The 27,677-nt window shown below is 44.5% G+C and overlaps 1 protein-coding gene across 5 annotated transcripts; it reads left to right on the forward strand.

Annotated features, from left to right (window-relative positions):
• The first annotated feature begins 12,292 nt into the window (after nucleotides 1-12,292).
• On the forward strand, nucleotides 12,293-27,386 carry C7H2orf88 (chromosome 7 C2orf88 homolog). Of its 5 annotated transcripts, XR_008438013.1 has the most exons (5): nucleotides 13,550-13,673; nucleotides 14,313-14,461; nucleotides 14,676-14,871; nucleotides 19,530-19,602; nucleotides 23,611-23,742. XR_008438013.1 is itself a non-coding variant. In XM_053983111.1 (4 exons), exon 4 carries the CDS (start codon nucleotides 23,770-23,772, stop codon nucleotides 24,031-24,033), a length of 264 nt encoding a protein of 87 aa, XP_053839086.1. In that variant the 5' UTR covers nucleotides 12,293-12,532; nucleotides 14,313-14,461; nucleotides 19,530-19,602; nucleotides 23,611-23,769; the 3' UTR covers nucleotides 24,034-27,386. The 5 variants fall into 5 exon arrangements, 4 of the variants coding, with proteins under 4 accessions (XP_053839086.1, XP_053839087.1, XP_053839085.1 ...); XM_053983111.1 differs by lacking the exons at nucleotides 13,550-13,673; nucleotides 14,676-14,871 and adding an exon at nucleotides 12,293-12,532 and having other exon boundaries at nucleotides 23,611-27,386; XM_053983110.1 differs by lacking the exon at nucleotides 14,676-14,871 and having other exon boundaries at nucleotides 23,611-27,386.
• Nucleotides 27,387-27,677: the final 291 nt, after the last annotated feature.

Raw genomic sequence — 27,677 nt, forward strand, 5'->3', positions numbered from 1 at the left:
TAATTAAGCTATCCACAGTGGCATTCTCATTAAACAATAACAGTTTTTAAAAAGAATAATAAACATGAAACCCTGTAAGCTTTGCAGGTAATTCACTTGTTCCTCTGGCTGACTGAGTACTCCCAGCTGAACAGTTTGCTCCACAGGTTTGTGACTGGAAGGTGGAATGAAAGCATTTTTCTCAAAGTGCTTCCCATTTAGCTATGGCCAAACCTCATGAGAACTGTGGGTCTTAAAAAGCAGCACTAAATTATTCCACTTTGGGTGGTTCTGACTACTTCTATAGCAGACATAAGACATATACTATGTCTTGAATCTAAAACCAGATTTGCATAGGTTAGATTCATGCAAACAATGTATTATTAGAGTTTTTTTTAAATCAGGTAATAGCTTTAAATACTGTACTTGAGTTTACTGAGGTGGTAATTAGAATACGAAATGCTTCTATCAGTGGCATCCCTTAAATATAATTTAACAGTGGGTAAGAACCCAAAATCTTTCAAAGACAAAATTTTATTTCCACTTGAAGATCTGAAATGTACTTTTCCTCACGGGGTAAAAGTAAAATGTAACATTATTTTTACTACTAGCCAGTGGTGTATCATGCAGCCAGTGTATACACCACCACCTCTCTGATTTTGCCTGCTGCATGCTCAGTGTTCAGGAAATAAGCTAGAACAAATTTATTTTCCATCTGCTTTATGCTTGAGTGTGGGAGCAGCCTGACTATATTTAAAGAAAATTCATGAGGAAGAAGTGTTTCAGAGCTTAAATAAACAGACTTTGTTCACTTGACTGATGCTCAGTGATGACTTTTGGAAATGGCTGAGAACCTTCCAAAATGGCTTTTCATGGGTGTAGGACTGAGCTTGGGGGGTTTTGATTGTGGGGAGGAGGGTACTATGGATACTATTCCAGTGCAATGGTATCATCATCAACGTGCCTATGTAAGCATTTGTAACACCATCAAATTCACTGCAGGAGAGAGCACAAAACCTTGCTTGTAGTTTACTGCTTGGGAGAACTGAGAAGCTGTATCAATACCCAAAAGGATGCAGACAGCTTTTCACTAAATTCTTTATTCATGCCTATAATACAGACAGAGACCAAAACATTGAAGTGACTTTCTTCATTCTACAGATGAAATAACAATAAATTTGAAGCATGGTAAAGGTACAAGAAAGTCACAGTGCTAGTTGAAGAGATCAAATCTTGTGTGCAGTTCTGGTCTTTAAGAGGCATATACACAAAGCCATGAGTAAATACCAATAAAACCTGGCAAAATATCACAGAAGACAAAATATTCCAAAGGCAATGTTATCAAAATCCTTTCAAACTGAATTAGAAGATCATTTGGACTTGCAAAAGCTGTGTGGAAAAGGGCCCAAGAGAAGTCAATTCTTGGCTTTAGTCTCCAGTGTCCTTTGCCCTTTTGCATCAAGCAGGAGCTTCTTCCAAAAATAATTTCCTGAATGCAAATGACCTGTTATAGCACTTATTACTTGGGGTATAATGTTCGAAGCAGGAGTGACCCTTAAATTAGTTGAGGAACACATATGAAACTTGCAACTTCTAATAATAGTGAGGCAAGTCTTCCATATGTTGTTATAAATTTCAGTCCAAGATGATTAACGTGGCTCACAGGCTACTCTTGTAAGATGATAGAAGAGATATTTTTGCTGCCTCTCCTGAGAGGGCTAGTGTTTCAAATTATTTCCAAACAAGCTTCTTCCAAGTGAGAGATGGTTCTCATTTTTTTGTCACCTTAATAAAAAGGTGATGAACACTCTCTTCTTAACTGTGCCCTTATATGAACATCAAACAAATATTATGACAGTATGATGTGATAACAGCATGTATGTGCCAGCCATGAAATAATGTTATATTCATAAATACAAGTAATTAATTTATTGTGCCTGTCATTATATTTGGAATAGAGTGCTTGTATTGTAAGCCTGCAGGGAATCTCAGAAGTGAATTCAACAGCTACATCTTTATTCAAATTTATTCTTACTTACAGCAGGTCTCTATCTAGTATATTTTACATCAATTCTGTCCAAAGACTTCAGAAGAAAAAAATCTTTTGAACTCCTTTATTAATTAAAATCAAGGCAATAATAAATAGAGTAGGAAATTGTTCACGGCCATAAACAAGATGGAGTGGCCTAGGATTTTTTTTTTTTTTTTTTTTTTTATTTTTTTTTTTTTTTTTTTTAATAGAAAAAGGTTACTGATGAAGCTCAAAGGATCCTATTTGGTCATTCATTTATTTATTTGCAGCTTATTTATTTATTTACTGGTCCTATGTGATGCTGTTCCTAGATGAGATATTCTAAGTGAGAACTCTAAATCTTCTTGTTTGGCTGAAACTATTCATCCTGATTCATCCTCTGATTCAGAAGAAGTGAGGCTTGAAATGCCTGTCTGTCTGTGGATCCTGTTGACGCTGGCTGAAAAGAATTTGTCAGACTGTGTGTGTTTGTGAGCTCTTAGCTGTGCCACTGAACAACTCCTTTAGTTCACTAAATGCAGGCTTGTTTTGAAGCTAAGTGACACAAGTTTTGCTGTGGAAACTGCATCTATTTGTTGGCCTCCCATCACAAAGCCTTTATTTGAATAAAGTTTTCCAGCTAATAAGAGGTCATGCAACATACAAGCAGGATCTTGAACTTTGAACTGTGTGAGATGAACAATCTTTAATTCAGACATCAAAAGGCAGACTTCTGAATTGAGGGAAAGGGGAAGAAGGGACAGCCAGAAAAAGAGTAAGAAGTTATTCAAGTTAATATTAAGCTATAGGGTTGTTGGCAGATCACCTGGGATCAAATGGCCTTCCTGGGTTTTTTGTAGTCCACTTGTCTCTCAGAGATTATATTACTTTTTTATATTAACTATATTATTTTATTAAAACATAACTATATAATCATACTGAAAATCCCTCCAAGGCATGTTCTAGTTTTAGGAGCTACGGGATCATAGATTATTAGGGTACAAAACTCCATGTGTGTCTGTGCATATCTGTCCTCGTTAAAACTCAGAGCCACATCCCAAACCGCTGTGGTACAGGATATCTGCACTCTAAAAGAGCCAGAGGCTGATCCTGAGAGGCTTAATTCTCATGTAATACTCATGATATTTTTCTAATGTACACTTCTGCTTGGATAACAAAACCAGGCATCAGTTCATACTGCCTGAGGTAAGCTCTTTTGTAAGCTGGAAAATGGATGGAGATTGGAGCTCCTGCCATTAAACTTCCACTGATAAATTTTGTAGCCTTGGTGATTTTTGGCAGGCTTCTATAAACAAGATTTTGCCTTAGATCCAAGTTTTCTTCCAGCCTAAATCCTATTTGTCTTTGCCTAACCCAATGCTTAGGCATCACTTCTCAGGGCATATTGGCAGTGTACTTGTGGATGTTTATTTTTTGCTGTAGGTCTGACCTGCCCCTAGCTCCAGCCCTGGCTCAGCTCAGCAGCCTCTGCCAGTCCCAAACCTATAGGTGCACCCAGCACCTGTCAAAGGTGAACAGTGTATCTCAATTAACACTAAAACTGAGGTATTAATCCTGGTGTTATTCCATCCCAAAGCTTATTCCACAAACCCTTTACTATTCAAATCATGCTTTCGCAATTTTTAGATCTTTTTAGCAGTAGATGATCTTAAGCTTCAATGGCTTATTTAGAATGATGCATATTAGCAGATCAAATACTTTGAGTCTTTTTAGTCATAAAATTTTTTTTATGTGCACTCAAGATTAGCTTTTCTTCAAAGCCCTGACTTAATGAAGTAAATCTGTAGCAATTTTATGCCATCTAACTCCATATTCCAACTGAAATATTCTTTCCACTGCTATATTTAAGGTAGGAATGGGTATCATAAAATTAATGAAAAACTGGGGAAAATGAGACTTGAAGCAGAACTCTAGTCCAAAAGGGCTCCTGAAATGTGAGTTCATGCTCTGTTCAATCTCTGAGCATTGAGTAACTGTTTCACACACCATCCATAACTAACATTATTTCAGCAGAGTTTTCTGCTTGCTTACATTGTCCTCAAAACAGTTGTGTCCCCCCAAGTAAATTACTTTTTCATTGTTAAAAGTTTTTTTTTTCTCTCTCTTGACATCGAATTGCAAAGTTATGTGTGTAGGCATCTACCTACAGCATGAATGAAATTTGTTATTTTCTTCTTTGCCATTATGTGGTTATTGGTAATATTTCTAGTTATGACCTCCAAAAACTATTATTGCATCTTTATATTTGATCTATATAATGTCATAAATTTTCCTGTGTACAAGAGTTCTGATTTGAAGGTGATGCAGCTGAAAAACCTCATGACAGAGTGGAAAGGACATTTAATATTGGATGGTATCTCAGATAAGATAATTAGATAATCTGGTATTGAAAAATGTCTAGAGATATCAAAATATTTATTATGTGAGGTAATCATGATGACATTGTTGGTAAGTTAGACTCTTCTGAAAATTAATTTCAAATTTATCTTCTCATTTCAGTGACAACTGAAGTAATTTTGTGACTTTATAAAGGAATTTATTTGCCATTTGCACTGCAAAAGGTGATATTGGTGTATGAGAAAAAGTACAGAGGGCTTGATCTCAGCCAGCAAGGCAATTTAGGGAAATGGAAGTTTTCAGCAGCAGCAATAGCTCAGATTCAGTCACCCATAAATCTCCTCAAGGGATGCGATTCCTCAGCATCTGTATCCTTCAGTCCCCTGTCTTTGCTTTAATGTATCCTCTGAGGCAGTCACTACCCCAGCTTCTTTCTAAGGCATCTTCTGGCTCATTTCTTCTGGCTCATTTGAAAATCCATTTGCCCTGTGCTCAAAGGGAGCCAGTTTTATTGCCCACCTCCTGAGCACACTGACCAGTTCTGCATGGCAGAACAGAGTCTTTGGTGCTCTCTCCACGGGCTGCCTGTGATATCCCTGAAAATCAGGGGGATGCAGGTCTGCCCTCGAGGAGCATTGAGAGAAGTGGGCCAGGCTCTTAAAGCAGCAAAAGCCATCATCACTGCTCTCATGGCAGCAAGAGTTCACCCTTTCACATGTTTGTAATGCTTAATCTTTCAAGGTAGATAAACTGATCTGATAGAGAAAAGTGGTTTGAGGACTTAATGTAGGTACTAGGAAAAACCCTGCATTTCACACCCATTCATCATCTTTGGCCTTGTCCCTAAAAGCACGTGAACAACAAGTTCTTAGGGGCAGGGTGCTTTACTCTGAAAAAAAAGCTGGGATAAAATAATGTGTTGGGTTAATCTCAGTTAACAGCCACACACCCACCTGGCTGACCATGCCCTCCCCTCTCCTGCTGGATCTGAAGAAAGAAGGAGGAAGGAAAGATTTATGGATGGACATAAAGATAGGCAGGTGCAGCCAAAGCAAGCTGTGAAAGCAAGGCAGAGGAGAAGGAAAAGGAAGGAGTTGTTGCTCATCATAATGTTGATCTCAGTGTGAAAATTTGGAGATGCAGACGTGGGTACAACGTTCCTCTGAAACACATGATTTCCCTACATTCATGTCCACAGATGTCACAAATTAGTAGGAGCAGGGTTTTAGTGTGTCACAGTTCTGCTGATCCACAACCACGCCTGCAGTAATGTTTGTTTTTATCGCTGCTGGGAAGCAATTTCCTGTTTAATAATTAATTTTAGTATCTTTTTGGAGCAGGAACACCGACAGTGATTTTTATTTGAGAGAAGGAAATATTATGGTAAGATTGGGCCTCAAGTTCCTCTTACTTCTCTGTATTGTTTCCTTTTGTATGGCAATTCTTGTACAGCTACTGCTTTGTTGCTGCCCTCAGGGCTCTTGGTTTTAGGCGTGCCAGCAACTATGTTTCAATGTGATTCTCACTTTTTTCCAGCTAATACTTGACTGTCACAAAGCTATGATTTTCAGTGTAGAAAGAAGGTGGCTTTGTTTGCAGCTCCGTGTCGCGGGGAAGCCTGATCTGGTGTTGTATTGCAGTGCACATCCTGAAGTTTAAGTTTATTCTAGGAGACATCTAAATGCAAAACATTTACCCACTTTTTCTCTGTCCAGCTTCTCAGCTGACTGTAATTCTGGTGGGTGGCTTTTCAGTCACAAATCTCTTTTGATCCTCTTTGCAATATTCTAATGCCTCATGTTTGGTTAATCCTCTTGCTGTGCTGCTGCCTGGGTTTTCCAGGGCTGCAGTTTGCATGTCTGCCTAGGCTTCATGCCTTAGTGCTGTTAGGTACTGATAAAAAATTAAGTAAAAGAAGACTTGCATATAAATCAGGAATATTTCTGAGGCTGCTCTACTGCCTTATTTGAAAAAAAAATGTGAATAAGATTTGGTATTTATGATATCTATTTCTATTTTCCAGCCCTGCACATGGGATAGGGATGCTCCCTGCTCACCAGGAGGTAAGTGCCTGAGTGCACAGGCTGGTGCAAACCACACCAGGGCTGCTGCTGGGCCCTGGGTGTCCACATTGCCTCTCATAGCCAATGTATGCTCAGACTCACTGCTGACCTCCTGCCAAACACAATCTTCAGTTTCATAAACGCACTGAAAAACAGCTATAGCTGCCTCTTCCCCAGACCGAGCTCCCGGGAGGAGGGGTTAGTGCTGCTGTTTCTGTTATCCTCCATGATGAATGTGCGGTGCTGCGGTGCTGATTTAGCACCCGGCTTCTGTGGACACCACAGAAGGAGCCATCATGCAGAAAGGTTTCTTAGGGAAAAACAACCCTAGTTCTTGCGATGGCCTCGAGATCAGGCCTGGACCCGAGGCCAGTGTGAACAGGGGAGCAGGCTGCACTCCTCTGGCAGAGCAGAGCCCAGGTCGGGCTCACTGTAATCTCCCCCTGCTGGAAGAAATTCCCCTCTTTTGGAAAACTGTCACCTCGAGTCAAAATTAATACTCGATTTCTTGTTTGCCTCTGAATTCCTTAGGTGTCTTTGCTCTGTGCTTACTCAGAGACACTGACCTCACTGCCCTTGGAGAGAGTTTGGAATGGCCCAGGGAGTCAACACCACTGTCCATTCCAGGACACAAAACCTGGAAAGCCCCAAGAGCAAAAATTTCATTTTAAAGGTTCCTAAAATTGCCCAAATAGATTTCCATTTAAAAATTTCTAATAATTTCTGGATTAATTACACAAAAGCATCTAACAACTATTACATTCAGTTGGATAAACATTTGTGCTGTGTAGAAATGTGACATTTATTTTACCCTCTTCTTGATTATCTTAGAAGTTTCCCAGCCTAAATCATTCTGTGATTCTGGTTTCTTCTTTTTTACATTGATGCTAAGTATAGCTTTTTCTATGGGGGAAAAAAATACCCACATATTGCATCTCATTTTTTTGAGCAGAGTGCCTTTATAGTGTAACTTTATCATAATTATTTTCTTAGCACATTTTTAAGCATCTAGACAAATTCTAAGCAGATTATGTTGGGTTTCTTTCCTGGAAAATTTTGCAAATATGGTGACTTAAGCAGTTCTAAATATCTTTGCACAGGTGTTGCTGACTGGATGAAATGAATTTCTGCAACTCAGCCCTTATCCAATGAAGTCCTGCAGGACACACTGAAGTGTAAGTACATGAGTGAAACAGAGCATGTTCTTCAAATTCTGCTGCTAAATGAGGTATTTTTTCATTAAAAAAAAAAAAAAATAAAAAAACAAGTCCTTCCCCAGATGTCTCACTGTAATAATCACAAAGGGCTGGGGATTTTTTAATGGGTACAGAGTTCAGGGCACACACTGATTTTGTGGTTTTCCTTTGAGTTATAGCAATATATGCACATCCAACTAACTCCAAAAGAAGTAAAACTAATAGCAACGTGTTAAACCTATTTTAAATATTCAGGATCTCTTCATACAAGAAAGTGGAATAAGGCTTTGCATCTATTGTATTTTAACTTAAGTGTAAAAGCTATCAAACCTTTTTCTGAGAGCAGGAGGATGGGACATTCCAAAAATAATCATGATCTAGAAATCAATGTTGTGCCCTAAGGTTTGGAGCAGTCGTGCAATCCCCACTGTCATTACTTTTGGTAGTAACAGAGTTGAAAACTAGGGCAGCACTGAGGGACTGCCATGGCATGTACTTGGGCATCCTGCATATTTGTCCTTAATTTTAGTCAACCTGGTTGCAGCCATCAAGGAAATATTTTAAGAGAATAAAAGCTCTGAGAAAAGGCTTTGGTAAATCTCGGTTGTGCATAGAACAGCGAGAGCAGCTGAGAGTGGTGTATAATGAAAGAAGAATTAGGTAAAAGAATGAAAAATCTATAGCTGAGAAAAGAACACCTTTCCCATGCACAAAGTTTTTGAAAATAGTGCCTTTATTTAGACAGTGGTTCCTTAGTCTATAAAGCTGTGTTGCAGTGACCTCCTTTGCATCACAGGTTTGATTTTGAAACTCTACCAAAGTACTTATTAGAAGGTATTCACAGCATATCAGGTACAACTTCAAGGCTTTTGGATTATTAAGAGGTTTTAGTCAATAACAAAAATTTTCAGGGCTTTATAGCTCTTCAGACTTTATATTGATTCTTCTCAGACTGTGCAGCATTTCCCAACTCGTACAGTTAGTGGATTACTGCACATATAAATAGATTTGGTAAAGTCACCACGTGGCTGTGAGCATGCTGGGGGGAGCTCCTGGGGCAGAGAGTGCTTGTCATGGCTTCCCTTTAGCTCTTCAGCTGAATTAGAAATACATGCCGAAGTGAAGCCCTCCCTAATACCAGTGTCTGTTTGTATAGTTAAAAAACTAGTTGAGAAACAGAGCAATTGTTTCAGCCACTGACCTCTGACTGGGGATTGAGTTGGTGATTGGATTTGGATAAATTCATGGAGTTTTGTAGCCCTTTTTTGAATGCCACATCAGTGGGTTGTCAGTGGGTTCCTAAATGAACTTAAGCATTGCTTGGGAAAAATGATTGTATTTTCTCTGCTTTCTGTTGGAAAGGCAGGGAGAATCTGACCCAGCATCTGTGCTGAGCAGGACTGATGGACTGAGCATCTGAGCAGCACCTTGGCAAAACCTGAGCAGGTGTTACTGCTGCCAACCACACAGCACAGGTCAGAAGACGTGGAAGAAAGCTGGGGTTACTGGAAATTTGGCACAATTTATAGGTCAAACGGGAGGAAGCTGAGGCAGAAAAACATGTAAGTTGTCCAGAACAAGAGTAGGCTATTGTGAATGTGTGAGACAGAGAAGAGGAATTGAAACCTTGGAGAGGGGTTCACAGACGTGGAGGAACTGTGAAGGGTAACAAGGGTAGGAACTGTGAAATTGATCAGAGGGAGGCAGAAACCAGCTTTCATTTATTCAGTTACCCTTGGACAAACTCATTAAAACTTTGCCATCTGGTGCAGAGGTTGTTAAGTGATAAATTGTAACCCAAAAGGAGTAGGCTAGCAGTTTCTTACCCAGGTTCCTCTGAAGCTTCAGCACAGCTGAACCATCCAGTCTGGGTACCATTCCAGCAGTTCCAATGCTAACACCATTCCCTGAGTTCTGTGGTTCAGTTTGCACTAGTTTCCCCCGTTGCAGCTGTATTGATGCAGCATCCACATCACTCTGGGGTAAACATGTGCACACAGAGCAGGGCATGCCAAGAATTTAGAGGACTTGGGCTATATTATAGGAAGAACTAGCAAACTCCAATAAGCAAACTAATAAAAATAGCTAATAAAATAAATACCAGGTCTATGGCAACAAAAACTTAAACTTGCTTTAAAACTATTTCTTCTGGAGGAGAGAGTGCCTTCCTTACCCCTACAGGAAAATGCTTTCAGCCACTGAAATCTGGGAGAGGGGTGTAAGAGGCAGCATTATCTGACAAGTTGTGTTGCAGGAAAGGCTTTGATGCCTGTGCCCTCCCAAGCCAGTCCATGCCCAGCAGGGGTTCCTGCACCCTGGCACAGTGTGGGACCTTGAAGCCCCATAGCCCCACTTCCTGGGCAACTGCTGCACCTCTGAGGCCTCCACATTGGGGGCTGGGGCACCTCAGATTTGGGTATTGTGTTTTTCAACATCACAGCACCCATGTCTGCCTTGCACCCCAGCCTTGCACACTGAAATGCTTTACAAGCTAAATATTTCATTGGCTGCCTAGCCTGTGCCTGGCTGTAGTAATTTCAAATGGATGCTCTGCATTTAAAAACACTGACTGCTTTGCCTCAGCCCAGCATAATCAGCTGTCTTGCAAACTCCACAGCTAATGAAATATTAAATCTGTTTTGGCACCCAGAAATAAATACAGGCTCAAGATTCTCATCGCATATATCTCCTTCTCCTTAGCTCCCTGTCCCTGCCACATCACACTGAGGTGCTGCTGCTCAGGACAAGATTTGTTGTTGGGTGGTGGCACAGGAGATGAGCAGTGCTCCAGGACCAGACTGTTATCTATTGGGATGCAGTGATCCAGTCAGGCACCAGCTGTGCTTGCAGCCTGTGGAATGTCTGCCCCACGGCACCAAGTTGCTCAGTGGGAGCTGCATTCATTTAAAAGCTGAAGATAAAAGTAGAAACTTGCATTAGAAACCAGGCTAGAATAATAAAGAGCACAGTAGCCATAAGCCTATACAAAGATATTTATAATTTAGTTACAAAATTCTTATTTAAAAATAGGATATAGTTTTAAAATCACTTTTGTAGTAATACCACTGTGTTAATGCAAAGTGACCATGCCTTTCCAGTACTTCATCTTGTTTTAATTCTCAGGGCTAGGAGTTTATTTGATTTTCTCCTCCAGCCATCTACAGGTGAGCTAAAACAGTAATAAAACATGTGCACAAGATCTGCCCAGGTCAGCAGGTCCCAAGTCAAAGCTCCTTGAAATCAGAGGGCACAGTGTCACAGCTTTAACAGATTTTGGGTCGAGCTCCTCAGACCTGCCCCTGCAAGCCCTTGCAGCATGTGTTGAGTGCCCAAGGGGCTTAATCGTGCCTGGGGAACTTGTCACTTAAAAATCACACATGTGAGAACCTGGAGCTGGTGAGGACCTGAGGCTGCCTGCCCTGGGAACTGCTGCTAAGGGTTGGGCTTGGGTTTCCTGTAGCACCCCAGCCCCAGAAGCTCTGCCTTTGGTCTCTGAGAGAGCATGGGTCCCAATAGAGCTGGATGAAATGATGCAGCACACGCACTGCGTACAAACCCTGTGCACAGCACTTGGCAGCACAATGCTTTCTCTAGGCCCCAAGGCAGTAATTAGTAAAATATGTGGGGTTTTTAATTCACAGGTAGACTGATTGCAAGTAATGAGTGTAATATTGTGTGGTGTTGTTGGGTGGTCACAACAGCTGTAGCAGCAGACCTTTGGAACAAGGAACTGCTGGATTTTGTTGGTGGGTGTGTACAGGGGTGGCTGCCTGCTCCCTGTCTCCCAGCTTTCCAGGCTAGGGAGGGTTTCCCAGCCACTGGAGGAGCAGAGGCATGTTGTTCTTATTTTTGTGTGCCTGTCCATCCCCCGGCTCTTGACAAATGTTACCAGCGCAGTGTTTTCTTTGGCTTTGACAACACTGCAAGAAATTCCTTGGCAAGGCCATGACTGACTGGAAATGTGTTAGAAACCTACTTGACAACTGGAGATCTGCTTGGCAATAATCATTGAGGTGCTGCAATGTGCCCAGGAGCAGGCAACAGAGCTGGGTGAAGGGGCTAGAGAGTCAGTCACGTGAGGAGGGGCTGAGGCACTGGGTGTGTTCAGTCTGGAGAAAAGCTGGCTCAGGGGAGACCTTATTGCTCCCTAGAACTGCCTGAAAGGAGGCTGTAGTGAGATGGCTTGGCCTCTTCTCCCAAGTAACAGCAACAGATCCAGAGGAAATGGCCTCAGGTTGTGCCAGGAGAGGTTTAGGTTGGATATTAGAAAAAATTCCTTCATCAAAGGGATGGCCAAGCATTGTAACAATCTGCCCGATGTCGGGGAAGATGAAACAAGAAGGCCTTATAGGTACGATTGCCTAGCGGGAGATTGGGAAAGTGCAGAGAATGTGAGCCAGATTGAGATGGAAACAAGCTTTGAGGTGACAGACCTTGGTTGCTAAGTAGCTGGTGGGCAGTGGTGTAGCTGGTGGAAGATAACTCCCTTTTTTGACCCACAGACAAAGCCAAGGGTCAGATAAATTGTTCTGTCTCATTCCTCAAAAATGTAGAGCTTATCTGGCACTTGTAACCCTCCCCTGAAGTATGATGTATCTGTAATCCCATTGGTCCAAAGTCCTTTTCTGCCCCCTTGATAAGGTGTACCAGAGAAGCCAGGGCCATCTTCTTCCTCTCCATCTTCTTGTTCTTCTCTCTCTTTTGCCTCCCTCTCTCTCTGCTCTCTTGGACCTCTCTGGCTATCTCGCCCTGCCCCCACTCCTTGGGGCCTGCTTTGGGCTGTGCCTGCAGCTCTGAGCAGGGCCCCAAATAAACCAGATATCCTAAGACCGGGCTCTAGAGATCTCTCATCTCTGTCTGTCCTGACCGTCCTGGACCAGCGCTCGCCACAGACCAGGGCAGTGGAGGAGTCACCATCCCTGGAGGTATTTAGAAGCTGTGTAGGTGTGGCACTGAGGGACGTGCTTTAGTGGTGTGGTGGACTTGGCAGTGCTGGGTCATCAGCTGGACTTGATTACCTTGGAGGTCCTTTCCAATCTAATTTAGATTCCTCAATCGATGGGAGACTTAGAGGTCAGCACAGGCACTGAGAGTGCCCCTCCAGCAAGGGGCACAAGCACAGTGCCCAGCCCTGCAGCACAGGGTCAGCACGAGCCTTGTGTCCCCAGGCCTGTTACCATCAGGGCCAGGAGACTCCTGCGAGTCCTGGGGTGCTGTTTGCCAGCCCCAGCCAGGCATGAGCTCCGTGACAACATCCCAGAGGTGATGCCCAGGCATGCTCCTGTGTATTGTACAGTAATTTGGATGTCAAGAACTCCCCAAAAGCAGGAATGCTTTACCCAGGGTGTCTGTTTACAGCCTCTCTTACAGAATAGTTTTCAGTTTTAGCACAGCTTTTATTTTTAAAAAATTGAAAATGTTATTTTCGTTTGCTCGGCTTTCATTCTGGAAGCTTTCTTTTGGAATGGGGGCGTTTCTTAAAAAGCTTTGGTATAATTAATACTTCTCTGTGGTTGTACGTGATTTGATGCTGCCTGACAGGATAAAATCAGAGAAGCATCACCCAGGCCTCTCTCCCTGTCTTTTCCACTGTTTTCTTTGCTTTAATGCTCAGCAGTCCTTGCATGCTCAATGTGTTCTGGCACCTCAGTGCTGTCCCAGAGCTGAGTGGAACACGCAATGTGATGGCCATAAGCTTTTATATGGCAACTCCATTCTATGAATGTGCTTTTCCACATTTCACAGAATCACAGAATTGATAGGGTGGTTGGAAGGGGCCTCTGGAGATCATCCAGCCCACCCCTCCTGCCAAGGCAGATTGACCTGGAGCAGGGGGCACAGGAACACGCCCAGGTGGGTTTGGAATGTCTCTAGGGAAGGAGACTCCATGACCTCACTGGGAAACTGTTCCAGTGCTCTGCCGCTATCAGTGTAAAGAAGTTCTTCCTCATGTTGAGGTGGAACTTGTGTTTTATTTTGTGGCCACTGCTTCTCATCCTGTAGCTGGGCACCATTGAGAAGAGTCTGGCACCATCCTCTTGGCACCCGCCTTTGAGATGCTTATATGTAATGAGATCCCCTCTCCGTCTTCTCTGCTCCAGACTAAACTGGTCCAGCTCCCGCAGTCTCTCCTTGTAAGAGAGTGCTCCAGGTCCCTCATCATCTCTGTGACCTCTCCTGGACCCTCTCCAGTAGCTCCTCGTGGTTTTTGTACCGAGGAGCCCAGACCTGGACACAGCACTCCAGATGTGCCTCACTAGGGCTGAGCAGAGGGGGAGGATTTAAAGGAGGAGAAGCCAATGGGAGGCGGCTTTCCTGCCTGGCAGATTTTTTCCCCTTTTTCCCTTATTTTAAATGGCAGGGTCCGGCGCTGAGGCGCTGCGGCCCCGCTGTGCCCGGGCAGGGCAGGAGCGCCGTGGCCGGGGGCGCTCGGGGGATGCGGGGCGGGCGCAGGTGCCGGCGAGGGGACAGGTCGGGGCCGCGGCGCTGCTCCCGGGTTCGGCGGCGCTCCCGCCCCCCGGCCCCGCCCGGCCCCGCCGCCGCCGCCCCGGGGAGGGCGGGGAGCGCCCGGCGGAGCGGCGGGAGCGGCGGCGGGCGCGGGGGCCCTCCCGGCGCTACCTGTGCGAGCGCCGCGGGGCCGGGCGGGGGGCCGGGAGGCGCTCCCAGCATGGACTTTGACGGTGGGTTTGCGTCTTTGCCGTTCAGGAGCCTGGAGGAGGCGGCGGCGTCGGTGGGACGAGGGCCGGATCCCGCGGGCACCGCCGGAGGAAGGGGCAGCCCGGCGGCCGGGGACCGTGCGCGGCGGGGCCACGCTTCCAGCATGCTGCTCGCACGGACACCGCCCCGCCGCGCCGGTATGTGCCCGGCTCCATCGCCCCGAGCCGCGCCGGGGCCGGGAGGGAGCGGGGATGCGCGGCCGCACCCGCGGGGCGAGCCTGGCCGTGGGCAGCACTGGCCTTCAGCCGCCTCGGGCTCGTGTCGTGCAGGGGAGCAGGGAGAGCCGTGCTTTGAGGTGGGGTTTGTCAGGACAGGCGGCGGGGCTGCTTTACTCCTCCCATCATCTCGCAGCGAGGTTGCCGGCCACGGACTCCTCCGAGCTGAGCGAAGCGGAGGTGCCGCTCCCGCTGGGCACCCTGAGGAAAGGTGGTGCTACGGACAGCAGTGAGAGTGATGCGGAGTGGGAAGGTGAACGGCGTGGCCGGTTCTCTCCGAGCGGTGTTCCTGCTGTGGGGAAGACGTGAGACTACTGTATTTGCCGGCCGAGGTGATGTGAGGGTCTGTCAGCCCCTGCTTTGCCATGAGTACCTTTCCAGGCTTCCACATTGACCCTTATACAGAGCAGGTTACCTTCATCTGGCATGTTATAAAATACAGATTTAATAATTCAAGACCCGTCGTGGCAAAAATTGTTAAACATTTCGAAATATTTTATGCTTTCTCATAGTTGAGTAAGTAGCAGTCCAAATTAGATTTCTAAATATAGTAATTACAAAGAAAAAAGGAAAAATGCAAGGATTTATCCTGTAGCCTTAACAAAGTGGCATTTTTAACCTTCAAGTACATACAAATTAGTTTTCTTGTGAACATCACGTTCTGCTGAGAACATTCTTGCTTTAAAATCACCTTGGTTCGTACCAGTTGCCCCAGGGGTTGGGCAGAGCCTCAGGACACTCGTGTCCCTGGGGACAAGGTGTTTCCGTGGGCAGGGTCGTGGGGACAGAGGGCTGGCAGCGGTGCCAGGCTGTGCGGGCACGGCTGCCTCGCCTGGCTGCTGGCCTTCCCGCTTCCCAGGCACGAAGGCGGCAACTGCTGGAAGTAGGAGCTGGCACGTTAGGAGTGATGGAATTCAAGGAAACAAATACTGGAGGAGAGCTGTGAGACAGAGTGATTTTTAAGGCTGACATAGTTCTTTGTTGCAATTCGGGGCAGCTTTTGTACAGTTGGAGCATCTGGTTGTTAACTCCTCACTTTGTCCTCTTACTCCTCGGTTTGTGCGAATCAGTAGTAACATAGTTGTGATTTTAAAATGTGGGGCTGTGTTTTCCTGTGCCTTCCTATGTGAGATGTGGGAAAATGGCTTTCCTGGTGCACTCCTAATTCCCATTTCCCTTTTTATAATTGGCTTCTGGAGATTAAAGAACAGAATGGGGTTGTGTGCTGCTTTTATTGTGCTCTTCTGTGGTTGATCTTGGGCAGATCTTGACCATCCCCTTCCTTCTGACTTTCATTTGTGTTAATCCAGTGGAGCCTTCGGCTTCCTGAGGGTGTCACAAAGGCAGGCAGTGTCCCTCATTCATACCTTATGCTCTGCAGCTCCATATGTTTGTAGCTGAATCTTGTGACAGGCACTACAATAAAACCCGACCCTGTCAGCCTGAGACAGCGATCCGCTGCCTTAGCTGCTGCTGCTCCTCAGTTCCTGCTGGCAGGATCCCCAGGCTGGGCAGCAGCCAGCAATAGCTGCAGGAGGGGCTTTTCTTGCTCGTAGAGATTTGTGCATCCCTTTCCATTGTCTGCAGCTCTGTCTTTGCCAGGCACCTGTGGAGGACAGTAATGCACCTTTACAAACCAGGCTACATCCTGAGCCTTAGTCTCAGAGTTAGTAACTTAATGTTTCAATGTGATCCTGAAGAGGACTGTTAGTAGGAAGGCTGTGACTCCACAATTCAGTTGTTGGGATGAAGTTTTGTGGTATATGTAGGAAAATTCCTGTTTACACTCTAGTTCATTCCAGTGTTGGAGCATTGTAATAAACCAAGAGGCTGCTTTGTCTGGGCCCATTGCTGTGCCTTAGAGCAGTCTAACCTGAGTGTAGGACTTGGCCAGTGTCTCTGACACCTTTGGAGGTGTGCCTTGTGTTTTCCCCTGCTGTGGGGATGGTCTTCAGACCATGGATTTGCAGCTAGTACAGATGGGAGGGGCTGATAATTAAAAAAGCTGTGGGCTTTGCTGAAAGAAGTGTTGGACCTGCATCCTCTGGTGTTATGCAGGGCAAGGAAACAGCTGTACATGTATGTCAAAAACTTTATATCCATTTTTGGAATTTTTTTTTTCTGTTCACTCACCAGTTTTGAGCATTATTTTGTATTTGGGGTCTTGGAGAATTTTGGATCTCCTCTGTCACTATTAGCTTTCCCTTCTAGAAGCATTCCTCTACAGTTTCTGTAGTTGGGTTCCTTAAGTCTTGGCTGAACTTCCTGCAGATGGAGTTTCTGAGAAGTGCTGCATCTTCTTCATGCCCTTTCTTCTCCAGCCTCACTCCAAGGCCTTAATTGCTAAGGAAATCCATTGGTTCACTGTTACCCACCTAGAAAACAGGCTTCCATCAATGGTAGGCATCCTTCTCCTGTTCCTGTGGGGGTAGTTAAGTTAATGTTCCCTCTTGTCCATGGTCTGGCAGAGTCTGTACTGATGTATGCATGTATTCTGAGACATTGGGGAAAAACCATCAATGCATTGTAAGCATTCCTGTCCACATTTGGACTAACAGCAGTCTATACAGCTGTTTGGACAAGTAGCTGAGGTAAAATATGAGCAGAACCTGTAAAAAATTTTTAGCATCCTGTTCTCCAATGGCCTTCAGGCTGCCCACTGAGCTTTGTGTGCAGTTCTGGTGAATAAACTGCTGCACTGGAGGGAGGATTTCAGGACAGGCCGACTGGGTACAGTTTTACTTTCATGAAATTAGACAGCTACCAAGCACACAGTGTTCTTTGCTTTTAACAAGACTTCTTTTTCCTGGATGAAGAATAACACTGTGGCTGCTGAGGGCTGTACCTACTGGCATTGCTGTTCTCTGAACTACTGGTGTTTTCACCCAAAGGTTTCTTTTGGTATTTCATCTTGGTTTGCTGCTTCCCAAAGCTTGGGTAAAACTGCTAGTGCAGAAAGCACTTGATTTTGTTCCTGGCTTCTGTGGTTGTGTGTCTTGGGGAGGGGGCAGACTGTTTCTTGATTTTCTGGGGGATTCTGCCTTCTTTTATTTTTATTTTAAGTCAGTACTAGTTTTAGATTTCCAGAACTCACATTGACACAGCTGTACTATTTAGCAGCAAAAACATCCACTTGCACTGTGTATGTAAATCATAAAGTGAAGTAAGAAGAAACATTTTCTTCTCTCTTGTTTTTCCCTTTAGTTTGAAAATTTTCATGTTCCTTGGCTGCATTGCTAAAGTGCTTGAGAGATGAAATTTGACATGGAAATTGCCTCCATTAAGTAACTCAGTGCTCTGACAAAGGAGGTTGTAGGCAGGTGGGGCTCAGTCTCTTCTCTCAGGTAACAAGGAATAGATCCAGACGAAATTACCTCAGGTTGTGCCAGGAGAGGTTTTAGGTTGGATATTAGTAAAGATTCTTCACTGAAAGGGTGGCCAAGATTGGAACAGGCTGCCCAGGATGTGGAGATGTGGCCCTTAGGGACAGGTTTTAGCTGTGGACGTGGCAGTGCTGGGATAATGGATAGGACTTGATCTGAAAGGCCTTTTCCAACCAAACCAAATTTATGATTCTGTGATCAGCTGTGCTCTTACTGAAAAACCTTTTAAAGTAAACTAGAGGTCTGTCTGATTTAGAAAAGCAAATGTGTAATTCCCCCATTCAGTTACAAACTGACTTAGAAGGCTGGAAAAGCTTTATCAGTTCTGGCCATGGTGGGGAAAAACCCAAGCCTTTGAAATTCCAGGACGTTCCTTGAGACAGATTACCAGGAGACTTTTACTTCCATGCTAATCCTGCACAGCAGTTGTTTGCAGTTGCTGCATCCAGCCTTTTCCAATCTGCAGCTCTTATCTCTTGTTGGCACTAAGTGACAGGAGAGGGAGGGGATGGCTCTGAAAGGAATGAGAGCTCCATTTTTGCTTTTCATGTCTTGAGTTGTTTTGGGATGTTTGGGTATCAGTGATTGCCTGAGGCAGCAGAATCTTTGGTATTGTGCTTGTCTTAAAAGTATCTGTAGCTGTTCGAAACTTCATTTTCCTATGATTAGGACGAGTTGCTATAATGAATGTTATGCAGTGCATCTCCTCTACAGGATTTTCAGGATGTTAAGGAGAGGCAGAACTGAAAGCCTGGTGGGTTGGACTGCTCTGGGAGCCCCTGCCTGGGGCTGCTTTGCACAGGGAGCTCTGAGTCCTGCAGCGATGGAGGGGATGCTGTGCACTGAGTGAATGATTCATCCCGCTGCCATTTATGTGCTGCTGCTCTGCTCGCAGCTGCAGAGGATCCAAAGGCCAGTGCCACGAGTGCTCCTGAATTACAGCCCACCCCATTAGGGAGAGAGGATGTTCTGGGTTTCCTCTCTGTTATTGCATGGAGCGTGTGAATATTTAAGTGACTGGGTGCAGTTCAGAGGTGTGGATGCCGAAGTGCTGTTTGGTTACCTCTGCTGGTAGGTCACCTGCCCAAACTCCAGCTTTGAATACCTTTGTTCCAGAGTTTATTGTTTCCATGATAATGGCAGCACTGGGATTGTCTGACTGTTCTGCCTGTGTCCTTGGATAATCCAGGTCCAGGTCTCAGTAGAAGCTTTGAGAGGGAGAAGGGGAAACAGGAGAGAACTTTTGAGGTTAGGCAACAGATGGAACACATTACCCTTCCCCTATCCTTGCTGAAATCCTTACCTGGACTTGCTGTGAGAGGAGGCTGGCATCCTGCAGATGGTCAGGAGCCACTTGCCCAAGCAGTGGCCCCACTCTGAGCCCAGCATTAGGTGCTGTGTATAAATTGTTGCAGCCTGTCATTCAATCTAATTTATTAAGTGCTGTATCATCCTTTTACCTTTGTCAAAGTCAAGTTCTGTGTGGGAGAAAAGGCAGGCAGGCTTGTGCAAGGCCAGCACTACAGATTCATCACCTTGGTGGTGAGCAATGTGCGCCTCTGACATCCTGGAGAGTGCTAAGCTCTGTTCCTGGGTTCCCTTTGCAGAGTCCCAGACGTGAAGCTGTCTGTGCTCTCCTGGGGACGAGGGGACAACCTGTTAGAAGCAGACGTGGTTCTGGTAAGTGGCACTCTGAGCTTCTCTTGTGGATACCCAGGGGAAAACTGAAAGCCTCCCTGCTGGAGGAGGAGTCGTATTTGAACCAAAAAGTTTGGCTCTGTCACAGCAGGAATTACTTGCTGCCTTCAGCTGGGCAAAGCTGCGCGTTTTGAATCTATTTTGAAAACTATGACTTATTTTTAATCCAGTGACTGCTGTAACATAAAGTGTTGCAGAAAATGGTTTCTTACAGCATAATATTGAACTCCAAGGTTTTTTCCTGAGGTTCTCATGGATGGAAAACCTGTAAATGGTAGCAGGAACTTACCTGCTTATGATGGCTACAGATGTTGCATAACAGCAAAACACTTGCTTTTCTGCCTGTTTTCATCATATGATGGTATATTGCAGAGGGCAGTGAAACCCTTATTTTTTGATGTCTTACATTTACCTTTTTGCAATTCCTGTTTGTTTTAAAAATGGCAGTTACGTGATTGATGTTTTTTTCTTCTATTTTTTATTGTCTAAGAGCAAATTGCAGACATCCTTTCAGCATTGTTTTTCCTTCAGTAGTTAGAAATGAACTTACCTTGGCAGGAAACACTTTGCCAAGCTGGCAAAGAGACTGCTTAGCCCTCGTGTGCCCACTGAGTTCAGCTACCACCCCCTCAGTATTTTCTCACTCCTATTATTACCACAGTAAATAAAGAAATATTGTTACTTTATTATTTGTTACTTTATTATTGTTACTTTATTATTATATTTATCTGAACTTATCCTTGGGAACTTCTAATTCCAATATGGAATTGATTGTTTTCAAGGCTTTCATTAAAGTCATACACAGTGTTGTGCTGAAGTTAAATGAAGCATATAAAAACATTTTGACTGTACATCCAGTAAAATTGAGCACAACTAGTAGCCTATATTTTTCAGATGAATAAATCAGCATTTCACCTACTGTAAAATCTGCCTCTAAAAAGAGAAGATGAGTTCTGGTTTCTGATGGTGCTGCTTTAGCTCCTGGTTGAGAGTGAGCGGAGCAGGCAGAGCTTGCTGACCTCTGGCTCCAGCTAAGCCCAGCAGCTTTGTCACGTGAGGAACTGCGCTGCAGAGCTCTTGGCCTGAGCCCCAAACCATCTATGCAGTGATGTCTGAGGCACAACTGGCCACAGAGCAGAGCTTGGGCACTGACAGAAACAGGCTCCTATCACACAGTTTTGCCTTGTGCAGTTACAGGATGCAACATCGTGCTGGGAGTAAAATGAGCTGGTTTAATTTGTTGGGTTTTTTCCCTCTCAGGGTATGAGCATTGCAAGGAATGGTAGAGATGTTAAAATCTCTGTCAGAACTTAACACTCTGGAGATGAGTTAGGCAGAGAGGATTTAAACAGCATTTCACCATGTGTGTGCAGGCAAGGGCTGTCAGCAAAACAAGGAAGCAGCCAGAAGGCTGAGAGCAGCTTCATTTGCAATCATTTCCGTGCCAGCAATTATTAACTCCCGTAGACCAGGCAAACTGTAACACTCACTTCAGTGCCTTGGAAAGTACTAAGCTCTGTGAAGAATAAAATGAGCAACAGGTAAGAATTTAAACTAGGGTCTGTAACTTGGCTTTGAAGCTCAACTGTTTTGGAACAGTTGAATTGCATTGTGTGCCTTGCTGTCTGCAAGCTTTAGAGCTGCCCTATCTTCTGTGTAGGACAGTCCCAGGAACGTTTGACTTGGCCCAGATGAAGAGGCAGAGGTAGTGAGTTCTGCAGAGGAAGATGCTGACCATTTCTCCCTACCTGCTTTAGGAGAAGTTTATCTTCTCTCTACTCACATTCTGTCCTTTCCATTAGACACTAACTCATGTGCTGGTATCCCCTAACAGAAATCTCCAGCTGCATGAGGGAAATATTAAAGCAATGATAAAATCCTAACTAAAGATAGCTTCTATTTAACAGACCTCCATTAAAAAGCTGAAAAAAAGGAAAACTATGGCTCCAGACTTGGATAAAAAAATCCAAATCTGAATAGTCTATTTTAAGGAAAGTGGCAGGGATAAACTCTGATAAAAATACACTGCCACTGTGTATTACCTTGGCTGGACCAAGACTGCAGCTTTCAGGCATCAGCAGTGCTGGGTGGTACCTGCTGTTAGTGATTCTTTACCATGTACTTGGATCTACATATTTGTCCAGAAGAGCAAGTGTAAGTGGTTAGTATTAATGTTTTATTGATGGTAAATATTTAAATCAGACATGCACAAGATATTACTATTAAAGCTTTGAATTATTCAGCCATCTGAATTGCTTTCAGGCCTCTCCTTGGCCTCTGGTCTGGAGGCATGTTAAGTTTGATCAGTGTATGTAATGGATAGTCATGGGATGAACCTCCATAGGGACAAATACAGTTTTTTGTGCAGTGAAGGGAATCTTGCTGTATACTCATCTGATAATAAGTTATCCATCCAGTCTTTACACATTTACTGATGAGTTATTGGAATAAAAATCTGATAGCTTGGCTCTCCTCTGTGTTGGGTAAAACTGCAAGCAGAGGTCAGCCCTTAGCAGCAGGGTTTGTGTTACAGGCCTGTGAACAGCAGTGTCTGTCCCAAAGCACTGGGCACGTGCTGCACAGGTCAGTGTGCACAAAGGAGACTCGCTGAACTTCAGTGAGTTGGTTTACAAATGTTCCTCTACAGTGAAATGTCCTGCTACAAAGCTAAAGGTGTGACAATGTTTGCATGGACTTGGTGGTTTCTGGAGCCCTTTAGGACTGGATTTGTGCCAGGAGCGCCAGCCACTCCTTCTGTGCTGCACTTCAGCCCTGCAAACAGGTAGCAATGTTTTTTATGAAGCAGCAAAGAGAGGAGAGGAGCTTGTCCCAGGAATCTCGTTCTCCTGAGTCAGCTGCTAGACCGGGGAAGTCCCGTCCTACCTGTGAAGCACCATTTGCCTGCAAATGGGATTGATTTCCTCTGCAAATATTTGCCTCTAATCAGGTTACTGGATTGGAGCCCCTATTTCCTCCAGTGTATAAAGGAAATAAATAAGGCTTAATGTCTTTGCCATGATTGTGTTTTCAAAGGCTATTTACAAAAAATCTTTAACTTTGGCTGACCTTAATACAACGTCATTGGGTGAAGCTGTAGGGAACAGTTGGTTTCTGTGCTGCGCAGTCTTTATTTTGGCTGGCAGTCTGTTAACTCTGATAAGTGGGTAAGTGCATGCCAAGCAAAGTCAGGCGTAGCGTGAGATTCTGCTTTGCCTGAGTGAAGGTAGCTCCAGAAACAGCTTTGTAGGCCAGTAAACAAAACTACAAATACCAGCATTTGGAGTTGACCAATTCTGGATCGTGAGGACTTGAAAAGGACTCTGCCAGGTGTTTCATTGGTCATTTTCCCTACTCTTGATGTAGAGTCGTCCTGCTCTAATGAGGTGCTTTGGCTCTGTTGGAACTGCCTTGATCACAGCAGGCTGCTGCTGCTTTCCCTACCCTCTCCAGGGAAAAAACAAAACCAGCCCTTGTTCCTTGTGAATACCTTCTGGTGGCTGCCCTGCTCCAGCCTCCTTCAGCAACAGCAGAATGACACTGGGAATTAGTGTCATTGTGCCCAGAGGGCGTGTGACAGCCATGACACGGGACTCTGGCTATGGTGGTTGTGTGGTGCTTCTGGGGTGGTTTTGGTGTTTATTTCCAGCAGCAGCAGTCCCTGGAGCTAAACAGCACTTGTTTGCAGTTTCAGGAGAAGCGTAACGCATTGTCGGCTTGGAAGAAACAGACTTTATTTTTTTTATAAGACTTTTACATTCCTAGATGGCCTACATCCTGTACTGGGAATTGCATTCAAAGGCAGCGTGAATTCAGGTCAAACTTTGCCTACTTGTAGTAGATGGATGTTACCAATAAAAACATTTTACGCAGACTGGGCAGAGATTTACTTAAGCCGCTTCTACAAGCGCCTGTAGTGAATTTATGTTTCCTTTGAGCTCACTGAGAATGGTATTGTATTTATTGCCTTTATATGAAACACTGTTTTGACAGATTTCCTCGGAAGAAGCACAAAAGGAGATGTTCTGTTTTTTGAAAATAACTGGAGCCACTGGCAAGAAGCAGTGACACTGCATCAAACAAGGGAACCACTTCCAGGTTATCAAAACATGCTGTTGAACTGAATTTTGCAGCTGCATTTTCCAATGTACCATGGGATGCATCAAATCCAAGGCTGCCTTCCAAGGTTCCAACGCTGTCCAGGATGAGAGGATCGGGGGAGGCGGCGAGGGCTGCACTGGGGAGAAGTCGTCGCTGCTGGCGGTGCAGGCGGAGGAGAAGGGCCCCTCGAGCACCATCGTGCTGGACTACGCGCAGCGGCTGTCGTGCGAGATCCTGGAGCAGGCGGTCAAGCAGTGGGCGGTGACCGAGAGCAAGTACAGCGACATCCCCTTCATCGAGAGCGACGTGCCCTGAGCTCTCCGGGGCCAGCCCGGCTGCGAGCGCTCTGTGCGTGCTGCCAGTGCAGAGAAAGCACCCCCAGCTGTCCTCTGAGCATCGCTGTGGGGAGGTGTCTGCAGGGAGAGCCTGAGAAAATTTGCCCTTCGGCGTAGATTGCTAACAAACTAGTTGGATCACAGTAGAACCTGTTCATCAAGTGTCATTCGTTGTCAGCCACGTGTTGAGTATATTCTGTCTTTGTATGTGTTGGATGTGACCAGAAATTAGCGTTAAAAGGAGGATGAGAAGACTGTGGCTGCCCTGCACCTCTACAAGCACTGCCACGGAGGACAAAATGTGGATTATTTCTATGTTCTGCATAAAAGATCAGTGGTCTGTCTGTAGGTGGGATGAACTCTCTGTGCTTGGTGAATTTGTCTGCGTTTCGCTAAAGTGAAATCAAGGTCTGCATGTAGCAAAGGTTACTGCCATCATAAATTTTACTTTTGATTCTGTGACCTAACTAAATCTGTAAAATCACAAAATGAAGGTGACAGGAGGCACTTTGTAAACCCCAGTAGTATTCAGGGAGCCATTTGGATGATGATGCTATTCACCTTCCATTGAAGTGAACCAGTGAGAAACATGCCAGTGTTGATAAGCAGTGCATTATCATTAACAGATGCTTCTGTAAATGCATGAAAGCTTTTCTCTAAAAGCCTGCAGTAAGATAGGTTAATAACATCTGGTCGCTGTGCTCAGACCAAAGCTGTTTGTTTTTTTGATTTTGTTTGGGGTTTTTTTTGTGTTAGGGTGCCCGTTTGGGAGGATTTGGTTTTGTCGTTTTACCAGAGAGATGTGCAAAAACTACTGATGGTAACTAGTGAAAGGAACCTTCAAAGGTGTGACAGTGCTTTAGGACAATTTGTTTCACGGGAGCTGTGGTTGCATTACACTGCAATTCCTCTCTGAAGTACCACCCTTGGGACAGGATGTCTTCCTTCAGCTTCTGTAGGCTGCTGCTTCCCCATTGGAAAACCTGTTCATGGCAATGCCAGCAGGAGCCACAGGAGCACTGAGCAGTGCCCTGAATGCAGAGTTAGAAACTAAGCCTTAGGCCCAAAGCTCAAGGGCTGCATTTCTCCCCCAGTGCATCCACACGCTGCTCCCTGCTTGCCCAGGACTCGCAGCCTGACCCACTGCACTCACAGCTGGCATCTGACAGATCAGGACACCGATGGATTCTTTTCATTCATCCCAAAGGTACAATGTTGCTGAGGTTTATACAAAGTGAAGGCCTTCTAACAGCTTGGCTTTTACCACCTGTTTGTTCCTTTCTCTGTGCTGCCCAGCTTAAAAGACGTAGTTCTTTTTCCTAGATCAAAATGCTTTCCATTTTGTTTTAATTTTATAAAGAAATGCTTTCCATACCGGCTAAAGCTGTTACTATTTTTAAAAGGTACACATAGTTCTAGTAAACGATCCAAAGCAGTATTTTTCAAGCAATGGGAAGCAAGCAGAAAGAGGACCACGTCAAATGGTGTAGAAAGTTTATGAATTGAGCTGTTTTTCAAATGTTGTGACACAAATGTAGATATTTGAAATTCCCCTGTATGGGGAAGTGGTTTTATCGGGAATGAATGGTGAAAAATGCTTCTCTGTGACACAGCACAAGGTTGCCATTAAATCCCAGTGGCCAGACTGGATTCCCAGTGACCTGCTATTAAGGCTGTTCTCAGGCTTTTGCTGGAAAAGGGAACAAAATCAGCTTATGCTGTAATGTTGTCCTCTTTGAAGTTACGTAGTTGTCTTCAAAGCCGTTTGCAAAGTGGGACTAAGGTTTTATGGTTCACTTAAATTCTCCTGCTAAGAGTGATGTTCCTTCAAGTTCTACACCATATAAAACATACTGTTTGCTCTAAAATACCTCCATATATTAGTGTGAGTTAGAAAGCAAAGCCAAATGACTGATCAAGTCAGTACATATCAATTGGATATTGCTTAAGCACAGTATTAAAAAAGATTCCTATTCTTACTCTTGCTAAAATAAAGCTTTATTACAAAAAAGAAAAAAGGGCCAACCTTTCTAACATGAGTGTGGGCTTGAGAATGTGAACACTGCTAACCACAGTAATTAAAAATAAAAAACCAAAGCTCCACAGCCATTGTTGGCCAGGCAGGTGAGGAGCAGGTAGAAAACTGCACTCACTGTCAGAGCACCTTGAGGTGGATCTGCCCTGGCCCTTGCACAAAGCACCCTGGTGGTTGCCACAGGCAGTGAGGTGTTGCAGTGCTTCCTGTTGCCACGTCTCAAATCCTTCCTCTGGATGTAGCCTTAGCATCTGACACTCTTTAGGAATATCAGATGCACTTTTGAAAGCAGTTCCCTGCTGGCAGGCTGCCACTGCACGGTCCAACAGCAGGCAGAGTTATAAAACAGCCTGAGGTTCCACCACAGCATCCCTTGTGATCAGCACTGGGAACTTCCCCGGAGGAGGAGGTCGCCCAGGCACCCTGAACATGCCCCAAGGACTGCTCCCCTGTGCAGGAGCTGCTGTGTGGGGTGGCTGCCCTGCCTGCCCCAGAGCTGCCCACGGGGTGACTCAGCACCAGCTGCTTGTGGCCCAACCAGTCCCTCACCTGCAGCCACCAACCTCGGCCCTCACTGGTGCCTGAAGATTATTACAGCATTCAGAGTGGCCCCAAGTGCAATTCCAGCTGCTTTAGGATGCTTTCCATGACACTGGCACTTCAGGGAAGGCATGCAGCAAATGGAAAGCAAACAACAGGGAGACAGCTTCTCACCAGGAAAATCATCTCTTGTACAGGATGCTGTCCTTATAAATAATGCACTTACCCTTAATAGAAAATAAATCTGTTCAGTGCTACGGTCTGGTAAGAGATGGAGGGAGATCCCTCTCCAGAGTTCTGCTGTACATTTAACAGGCTCAATACTAATACATTGTAAAAATGAAGACTTGTTCACCTAAATACATTTATGCTAAGCTGTGTTAGTTTTAGAGCTACTGACAGTGGGTTTCCAGCTAAGTTATCACTGATTCTTTGACTTGATTTTGTGTAATAAAGGCACTCCAGTTTGGGACTGGCATACTCTGCAAAACTGTTTACTTCTATTTAGGAGTTAAAAATACATTTGCTTTATATTTTCTCCAGGAAACAAGATTAATCTGAGTGGATATGATGTGACTGACTTGATATTCTAATAATGGTTCAAAATACATTAACTGCAGCACAACTTTGTAAAGTTGACGTTTCTGGACTAAGGCACATCAGTATTCCCAAATAAAACACACTACAATATATTTTTACAATATTTTTTGTGGAAAATATTTTCTTGTGGACCAAATAAAATTCAACTTACCATCTTGGCTTGTATGCCTTTTATTTCAAAAAAACACATGATTGCACAGATTGGACAGGATCTTGTTACATTGAGCTTGGGATAATTCCTGTTCACATAAATTCTGGAAGCAGGTGAACATGCAGGTCAAAGTTTATTAATTCAAAAGAATGTTCTTCCTTAGATGGTGTACAATCAGAGGAGGCATGATGCTTACTCCCTGGGAATTAGTGTGTTTTTCATTTAATACAGCTGGCTGAAGATTGCTCCTTTTATACAAAAATAATGGAATTATTAAGATGACCAGTCTTTAAAAAAT

Source organism: Vidua macroura, chromosome 7, assembly GCF_024509145.1.
Source record: "Vidua macroura isolate BioBank_ID:100142 chromosome 7, ASM2450914v1, whole genome shotgun sequence".
In the NCBI taxonomy this organism is placed as follows: domain Eukaryota; kingdom Metazoa; phylum Chordata; class Aves; order Passeriformes; family Viduidae; genus Vidua; species Vidua macroura.